The sequence below is a fragment of the Labeo rohita genome, chromosome 19, assembly GCF_022985175.1.
Source record: "Labeo rohita strain BAU-BD-2019 chromosome 19, IGBB_LRoh.1.0, whole genome shotgun sequence".
NCBI classification, from domain to species: domain Eukaryota; kingdom Metazoa; phylum Chordata; class Actinopteri; order Cypriniformes; family Cyprinidae; genus Labeo; species Labeo rohita.
The window spans coordinates 22115874-22125461 of NC_066887.1; the positions used below are offsets into that span (position 1 = coordinate 22115874).

Genomic DNA, 9588 nt, shown 5'->3' on the forward strand with positions numbered 1-9588 from the left:
TTTAAAGACTGCAATAAGTTTTCTTTTTATTGTTATCATTATTATTATTATTGATTGATTGATTAAATTGACTCATCTAGGATTTAACAGACTAAATTTGTAACTTTATTTTAAGACTGCAAGACGTTCCTATATTATTATTATTATTATTATTATTATTATTATTAATTTATTGATTGATTTGATGGACTCATCTAAGATTTAACAGACTGAATTTGTAACTTTATATTAAGATTGCAAGAAGTTTCCCATATATATTACGATAAATCGCCATGGAAACCAGACGGCTCTGAACTCCTCAACATTACCTGACAGGAGACTTCTGAATAATTCATGAACTGCCGATGCCCTTTTACAATAATCACCTCATCATTCCTGCTAATCTATGCCAATCACTCAAAATCAGGTCATCTGATTGGTTGCCATGTTACAATCAGAGGTCATGGTTGGATTTGAATCTAAGAATGCATTTCAGTTGACCGCAGTCCGAGCCACAGGGAAGCTCCATGTTTTATGCATGCTTTTATCCCTTTCATTGGCTGCAGAAATTCTGAATATAAATGAACCATAAGAACAAATTAATATAATAAAGATATAATAAAATTCTTCCAGTACGTTATATGAACTTTAATGTCATCTAATATCACCAGTGGTCAAAGTTTAAATCAACTGAGTTTTTTTATCCACAGCATTTAAAAAAAGCAATTTGTTTCTAAAAGTGGTAGACAGTTTTAGTCACTCAACAGTTTTTTTTTCCCCTCCTCACTTCAGGTTTCTCATGATTTTGCTGTGAATTTTGATGAGGACAACCCAGAATGTGCTGGTGAGTCATCAGAGTGTAAACTATGTAACTTCATGCCTTTGCAAACATTTTTTTTATTTAAAAAGAAAGTTCAATGAAATCCAATGCTGCATGAGTCAAACATCTCCCACACACATACTCAATGGCAAACAGAAGATGTTAGGATTTCAAAGCATAAACTATGAACTTTTTAACTGATGCTCATGCATTTAAATGAGGCTGTGCTCTGTTTTTGATTGAACATATACACGAATAAACAAACCCTCCATATAACCTCTATTCATCTCTGAGGTCAAAGGTCATGTTTTCATCTGACATTTTCAGGTCAGTACATGTAAATGACCACCACTGTAAAAGAAATGGGGAATTCATTCATTCAATGTCACATTACAAAAAAGATAACTGGTCAGTGCGAAAAATAAAATAAAACACATTAAAATGAACTTAATTCAAGATGTTTAAAAACAAGTGAGTGTATCGACTTGAGCGGCTCTGTGTTTTGCAGGTATACAAGGTGTTGTTGAGGCTTATCAGAACTGCCTCCCGAAAATCCAGTTGTACGGTCCCACTAATATTGCTCCCATCATCCAGAAAGTTGCCAACTCCGCCTCCGAGGAGATGCACACCAAAGAGGCCATGGTTAGTGAGAGAGAAAGAGAGAGAGAGAGAGAAAGAGAGAGAGAACACCTTTAATTAGACTGAAGAGCTCAGTTTCTGCACAGCACCATATTGACTCCATCTGCTTTTCTGCTTTTGCCTTTTTAAAACAAGTTGCTGATGTATATAAACAAGGAAACATGCCGTGGAAGAGCAGAGCATAATTATTACTTAATCAGGATTTTTTTCAGACTGCATTAGATAATTGTTCTCAGAAAATAGTTTATGTAGTTACTAATTTATTTGATAAAAAATACAGAAATATTGTGAAATATAATAATTCACTGTTAAGTTACTGTTTTAAATGCATTTTAAAATGCAAAAGGTTTATTTTAGCAGCCATTACTCTATTGTTCAGTGCTTTGGGTGCTCAAGAAGCATTTCTTACTTTTGTCAATGTTGAAAACATTTTAATATTTTTTTATGAAAACTGTGATATACAATCTATATATATATATATATATATATATATATATATATATATTATATTTTATTAAACAATGTATGAAATTGTTGAAAAGTGACAGTATATTTGACAGACTATTTCAAAATTAGTCTAAAATAATTATATTTCAGTTAAATGCTGCTTAATTAACTTTCTATTCATTAAAGAAACCTAAAAAAAAAAAGTATCACAGTTTCCATAAAAATAAAAACAGTTTTTAGCATTGATACTAATGAAAGACATTATTGTTAATCGTGTATATTATTAATTCTGCCATAACAAAACATACATATTCAAATATAAAATGGTTATTTCAATTGTAATAATATTTCCCAATATTACTGTTCTTACTATATTAATTAAAGCTCCAGTGAGTAACTTTTTTTGGTTACGTGCGAAAGTTTGGGAACCTCTTGCAGAATCTGTGAAAACATGAATAAAGGGACAATAAAGGGACTCAAACACAACTATTAAAAAAAGGTTCAAACGCTCACTGATGCTCCAGAAGGAAACACAATGCATTAAGAACTGGGAGGGGGGGTGAAAACTTCTTGAATATCAAGGTAAATTGTACTAATTTTGTCTTCTGGGAAACATGTAAGTGTCTTCTGTGGCTTTCAAAGGGCAGTACTAAAAAAAATATTTCAATAAAATAAAACTTTGGACATCTTCATTCTGTTCAAAAGTTTTCACCCCCCCCTGCTCTTAATGCATCGTGGTTCCTTCTGGACCATCAGTGAATGTTTGAACCTTTTTTAATAGTGGTGTTTGAGTCCCTCAGTTGTCCACAGTGTGAAAAGATGGATCTCAAAATCATACAGTCACTGCTGGAAAGGGTTTAAATATGCAAAAGATGCTGGAAAACTGAAGAATCTTCAGAACCTGGAGGATTTTTCTGAAGAACAGTGCTCAGTTTAACTGTTCAGAACAAACAAGGGACTCATGAACAACCATTACAAAACAAAAAAACAGTTGTAGATCGTCCAGGTAACAGCACAGTATTAAGAACAAAGGGTTCCCAAACTTTTGAAGGGGGTTATTTGAATAATTTCAGCTATATTTTGATCTTGTGGACTATATGTACACATCTTTTATGTAAAATATCTTACTCAGGACAGTACTAACTAAAAAATAACCTCACTGTATCGCATGTGAGGATGCTGCAGGTAGCGGATAATTTATACCCTTTTCTCACAGCAGCTGGAATAATTAAATATATTATTTTGATGGCGGATTGTAATCCAGAAAGGATTATGTGTTAATAAAACACATGTAAGTGACTGAAAGTAGATTATATTCCAGTTTTAAAGGTACATCTAATTACAGATAGCCTATGTGGGATTACACAACATTTGTATTTCAAAGAGAACCAGTTCTAAGGAACATTAATTTGCTTTTTGGGTTAAAACAACTATTTCTTTATATGAAATTCGAATGGTATGACAATTAGAGATTATACTAAATAGTTTTTTTTTTTTTACCCCATTGGCAAAGTTGGTGTGGTGTTTTGCTGAAAATAAAACAAGAAACTATTGTAATGGTTATAATGGGGCTTTAAATGCAAGACAAAGATAGTGATAACATTTCATGAGTCTCAATTTTTAAATGTTTTCTCATTTTATTGATTTCTTCCCTCCTTTTTTCTCATTCATTAGGAATACTTTATACTACTAATTCTGACAGATGGAGTGATCACAGATATGGCGGATACACGAGAGGCCATCGTCCACGCCTCCCACCTGCCCATGTCCGTCATCATCGTAGGCATAGGCAGCGCAGATTTCAGCGACATGCAGATGCTGGATGGTGATGATGGAATCCTCCGCTCTCCCAAAGGAGAACCCGTCCTGAGGGACATCGTGCAATTTGTGCCCTTCCGCAACTTCAAACATGTGAGTAAAAAAAACAAGGAAAGGCAAGATTATTTATATAGCACATTTCATACACAATGGTAAAGCAAAGTGCTACACATAAAAGGAATTAAAATATTCATAAAACATAATCACAACAATAAAAACAAGAAATTTAAGAAAATTTAAAATGGATTACAGATTGAAAAAATGATTATACATAAAATCGATGCAATCAGTTCGGCCGTAGCACAATGCTCATTCAGTAAATGCACAACTAAACAGAGTTTTGAGTCTGGACTTAAGTGTGGCTAATGCTTTAGCACATCTGATCTCTTCTGGAAGCTGATTCCAACTGTGGGCAGCATAATAGCTAAAACCACATTCCCCTTGTTTTGTATGCACCCGTAGTATGTCTAACTGACTTGTTCCTAATGATCTGAGTGGTCTGTGTATATTCAGTGAGCATATCTGCAGTGTATTTAGGTCCTAGGCCATTAAGTGATTTATAAATGAGTAAAAGTACTTTAAAATCAATCGTAAATATACCTGGAAGCCAACGGTATATTATTTCACTCAAAACAAATTCTGTCATTAAACTGTAAAAAACAGAAAGCAAAACCTAAAAGTTTTAAGTGATAGCTAATAAGTCAGAGCTTAAAGGATTAGTTCATTTCCAGAATAAAAAATTCCTGATCATTTACTCACCATTATGCCATCTAAGATCTTCATGTCTTTCTTTCTTCAGTTGAAAAGAAATTAAAGGAGAAGTTCACTTCCAGAACAAAAATTTACAGATAATGTACTCACCCCCTTGTCATCCAAGATGTTCATGTCTTTCTTTCTTCAGTCGTAAAGAAATTATGTTTTTTTTAAGAAAACATTTCAGGAGTTTTCTTCATATAATGGACTGCTATGGTGCCCTGAGTTTGAACTTCCAAAATTCAGTTTAAATGCGGCTTCAAACGATCCCAAATGCAGTTGTAAACAATCCCAGCCAAGGAAGAAGGGTCTTATCTAGCAAAACGATCAGTTATTTTCATTAAAAAAAAAAAAACAATTTAAATCCAATTTAATCTCAAACGCTCGTCTTGTCTTGCTCTGCCTGAACTCTGTGTATTCTGGCTCAAGACAGTTAGGGTTTGTCGAGAAACTTCAATCATATTTTCTCCCTCAACTCAAAAATCATTTCAAAATCATCCTACATCGCTGCAGAAGTATCGACCCAGTCTTTGCAATGTGAACATGCAAAGAAGAACAAACACCCTATATAGGAAAAAACAGCGATATAGGACGATTTTGAAGTTGAGGGAGAACATGAGTTGGGAGTTTTTCATCATACCCTAACTGTCATGAACCGGAAAAAAACGGAGTTCAGGCAGAGCAAGACAAGATGAGCGTTTGACATTAAAAAGTATATAAATTGTATTACTTTTATGAAAATAACCGATTGTTTTGCTAGATAAGACCCTTTTTCCTTGGCTGGGATTGTTTACAACCACATTTGGGATTGTTTAAAGCTGCATTTAAACTGCATTTTGGAAGTTCAAACTTGGGGCACCATAGAAGTCCACTATATGGAGAAAAATGCTGAAATGTTTTCCTCAAAAAACAAAATTTCTTTACGATTAAAGAGAGAAAGACATGAACATCTTGGATGACAAGAGGGTGAGTACATTACCTGTAAATTTTTGTACTGGAAGTGGACTTCTCCTTTAAGGTTTTTGAGTAAAACATTCCAGTATTTTTCTCCATATAGTGGACCTAAATGGGGATCAACAGGGTTGAAGGTCCAAATTGCTGTTTCAGTGCAGCTTCAAAGGCCTCTACATGATCCCAGCCAAGAAATAAGGGTCTTATGTAGCGAAATGATTGGTTATTTTCTAAAGAAAATTAAAATTGCTACACTTTTTAACCACAAATGCTCATATGATTTGTGCGTGAAGTAGGCGGAGGTACCGAGCCAGTGTTTACAAAGCGAACATGCAAAAGAAGTCAGACGCCCTTTTGAAAAAAGGTAAAACAACAATGTTGGACAATTTTGAAATTTACATGTTTTTTACCGGCATACCATGCCTTTTTGAACTAAAGTACACAGACAAAAAACTTGAGTGTCGCAGAGCTAGTGAAGGACAAGCATTTGTGGTTAAAAAGTATATACATTTTTTTTTTTTTTTTTTTAGAAAATGACTGATAGTTTCGCTACATAAGACTCTTATTCCTCAGCTGGGATTGTGTAGAGCCGTTTGAAGCTGTGATGAAACTGCAATTTGGACCTTCATCCCGTTGGCTCCCACTGAAGTCCACTACACTGAGAAAAATCCTAGAATGTTTTCCTTAAAAACCTTCATTTCTATTCGACTGAAGAAACAAAAACCATGAACATCTCGGAAGACATGGGGATGAGTAAATTACCAGGAAATTTTTATTCTGGAAGTGAACTAATCCTTTAATGAACAGCTGTGCCTAATGAAGAGAAATGCTTCATGCTAGGTTTGGTGATTTAAGAAACTGTATGGTACCTCTGGTCAGGGCTTAGTCACGAAACCAAACTACAAGAGGATGCCGTACATCTGAAGGCATCCAGGTTTCTTTTCATCTCTCTCCTCTCTCAGGTCAGTGCGTTGCTCTCACAGCTGTCTCTCTGAGCTCCAATAACAAGCATCTCGGCGCTGGAACAGAGGGAAGGAAAACATCAAAGCTTTTAGATTTTACAGGCCTGTGTTTAGTTTAATTAAGGAGTATGAAATCATTCATGTAGAACAGTCTTCATTATGAAAGCATTTTTTAAGAGACGTTAGGCGTATTCTGTCCTGCTTTAACTCAATATTCCTGCCCCTGAAGTTGAGTTCATGCAAAGTTCAGTTTTTTATTCCAAAAAAAATCCTATGTGGTTTAAAACAAAAAAAAAAAACAAAGCCTGGTGTATCATTATTATTACTCATTCAATATTTTTCATAAATATTCATTTAGTCATTTATAAATCATTCATTGTCAGTGTAAAAGTGACAGCTGTGAGAAGAAAAAAAGGAATGCACTGGCAGCAACACATCGGAGAGACATCATTCATAATTCATTTCAATACAGCAACATTAGAATGTAGCTAAGCTAATAGTGCATAATTTATATAACACATTAAAAATACAAAAAATATTAAAATAAATAAATAGTAATAATAATAATATTTATTATTATTATTAGAATTAGCATTATTGATTTATTTTTAATTATTTTTATTTTTGTGATCATTTTAAAATTCTTATTTCTTTTTGGCGAAATCTTTGCATTCGTTTCTTCACATTTTTTCATGATTATGTTGTATTTTTGTGTTATGTAACTGGTGATATAGTTGCGCTTTATAAACCTTCAGGTTTTTCATTTGATTTATTGAACTTTTTGTCCAAGGCTTCTTGTGCAATAAACTCCAGAGAAGGGTTTTGTTTTGTTTTGCTTTTTTCTTCACAGTCAAGAAGACGGCTGTGAGGAAACCTGCTACCTCAGGTCAACTTCTGCAATATCACACAATTCATAAATATAGCGCAACTCTGAAGGTGTGAAGTTGGTTGTCCGATACGAACGCTTCTGCGAGAAACCGAGCGTGTGTTTGTGTGTGTGCGTGTTTATTTTTAGCTCTGTCCTGCTGGGTTTTCTCTGGTCTGTCTCCACCTGTTTTGCGGACGGAGAGAAATAGGAGTGACACCTTTCCTGTATCACCTACTCAAGCACAAGAGAGTGTGAGATTTCATCTATATTCCCTTCTCTCATCCGTCTTTTCTTCCACACAGGCCTCTCCTGCGGCGCTGGCTAAAAGCGTGCTGGCTGAGGTTCCCAATCAAGTGGTGGATTACTACAATGGAAAAGGCATCAAGCCCAAATGCCTGACGGACTTTGAGTCTTCCAGAGCGTTCAGTCCCTGAGCTACGCACAGCCATATTCGTCTCAACTTCAAGATATCTTCATTGATCATTTCAGAGCTTGCAGCATCATTATAGGAATCGACAAGCAGGTCCATCCTTGTTTTTTTTTTTACTCAGGTTTTTTAATGGCATTGGGCAAAAATGTGCTTAGCTGTCCATGTTTTCTTCTTACACAGTTGTTAGTTATATTAAAGGTGCACTTTAAGTTTTGTTTTCCCCGGCTGATATGGCAGTTGTATTTGACTTAAAGGGATAGTTCACCCCAAAATGAAAATTCTGTCATTAATTACTAACCCTCATGTCATTCCAAACCAGTTTATCTTCGGGAACACAAATGAAGATATTTTTTATTAAATCCAAGAGCTTTCTGTTTTTGCATAGACAGCAATGCAACTACGAAGTTCAGGGCCCAGAAAGGTAGTAAGGACATCATTAAAATAGTCCATGTGACAACCGTTAAACTATAATGTTATGAATCTACGAGAATACTTTTTCTTGTCACCCCAGTTGGCCTGATGGGGCGCTGCAGCGAACAAAAGTACGAAATTACTCACCATCAGTCGCAGACTCAAGTGTCTATGTCACTGGAATCCTGGCAAAAAATTTTTTCCACTTGATCGGAACCAGACAAGTGCAGAAAGATTCTCTGGAGAGTGAATGTCGATAATTATCAAAAAAAGTCACAAAGGGACGCCAAAACGTTCGAAAGGGGTGGGGCCACTTTTCGTAAAATGCCTATAACTCCTGAACAGAATGAGATATCTTCACCAAACTCATAACACTTATGTAAGAGCTCAATCTGAGGTCACAGGACAAAAATCACAGAGCTTGGCCACTTGGTGGTGCTATAAGAGGGAAAAAACATTAAAATGGCTATACCTGCTCAATCATTTGTCCTATTGGTCATGAAAATTGCTGTGCATGGCCTTGGTCTAAAATGCCACAAGGTCTATGAGGACATTTACGTATCTCAAAAAAACATGGGCGCCATTGCCAGACGAAGATTGAGCACCTATTAGACAAGGTTAACAGAGGCTGATCGAAATTAAACTCGGTGGGCCTGTAGGACTCATGGCCCCAAAAGTCTGGGGGGGGGGGCAATGTCGCATTTTTCAAGGGCATAAACAATTGTACGTTGCACGGTTTTTAACACATGCACGTGATATTCGTGTCATACGATAGAACTCCTCATTCCGGACTTTGCCTCCAGAACCACTGCTGTCAATCAAAACATTTGTTAAATGATTAAGATGATGTAAAAAACCTACTTTGGCAAAATAGTCTTGTTTTTCACTTAATCTGCAGTGCAATTCTAGACTCTCTAGGTCAGTAATTATCAAAAAACATTGAAATTTAGCCTTTGGGAAGTTATACCGGGGTTGTTTAGAAAAGGGGCCTGTCCAGATTTACCCAGAATCCTACAAAGCCTAAAGGAAAACTCAAAACTTCAAGAAACCTGGTGAGCATATGTTCTTCTAAACAAGCACACAAAGTTTTAAGGAGATCAGACCACAGCTGGCGCTATAACAGTCATAAACATTAAAAAACATAATATTTCTATGGTAAATTACCTGGGTTTGCCAAAAATGCTTTTTTAAATAATTATTATAGAATTAATTGGTTACAGGCTTGCTACATATGTGCTTAACTGCCTTAAAGCACTTGAACCCCAGTAATCACTGCTTGCAGCTATATATATTTTTTTGTATATTATGTATAAAACATTTTTATTTGGTTGAAATGACTGAATGCACCTTTAACATAACAATAGGGATGGGACAGATTCCTTTCACTGCAACCAAACCAATCTGCCAGCACCTTTTGAACTGCCGTCACCTACTCTGTGTAAATAGAAAGAAAGCTGAAAAATGAAATTGGACTGTCTTCCTTTAGATAAGAGATGTCAGACTGATTCCA

At 35.4% G+C, this 9588-nt stretch overlaps 1 protein-coding gene across 2 annotated transcripts in view; it reads left to right on the top strand.

Annotated features, from left to right (window-relative positions):
• Positions 1–9135, top strand: part of cpne4b (copine IVb) — a 44211-nt gene extending 35076 nt beyond the window's left edge. For both annotated transcript variants that reach the window (XM_051137545.1, XM_051137546.1), the window contains exons 13-16: positions 772–823; positions 1308–1441; positions 3560–3796; positions 7540–9135. In XM_051137545.1, coding sequence (XP_050993502.1) covers positions 772–823; positions 1308–1441; positions 3560–3796; positions 7540–7671 — 555 coding nt within the window. In that variant the 3' untranslated portion in view covers positions 7672–9135. The remainder of the gene's footprint in view (positions 1–771; positions 824–1307; positions 1442–3559; positions 3797–7539) is intronic.
• Positions 9136–9588: the final 453 nt, after the last annotated feature.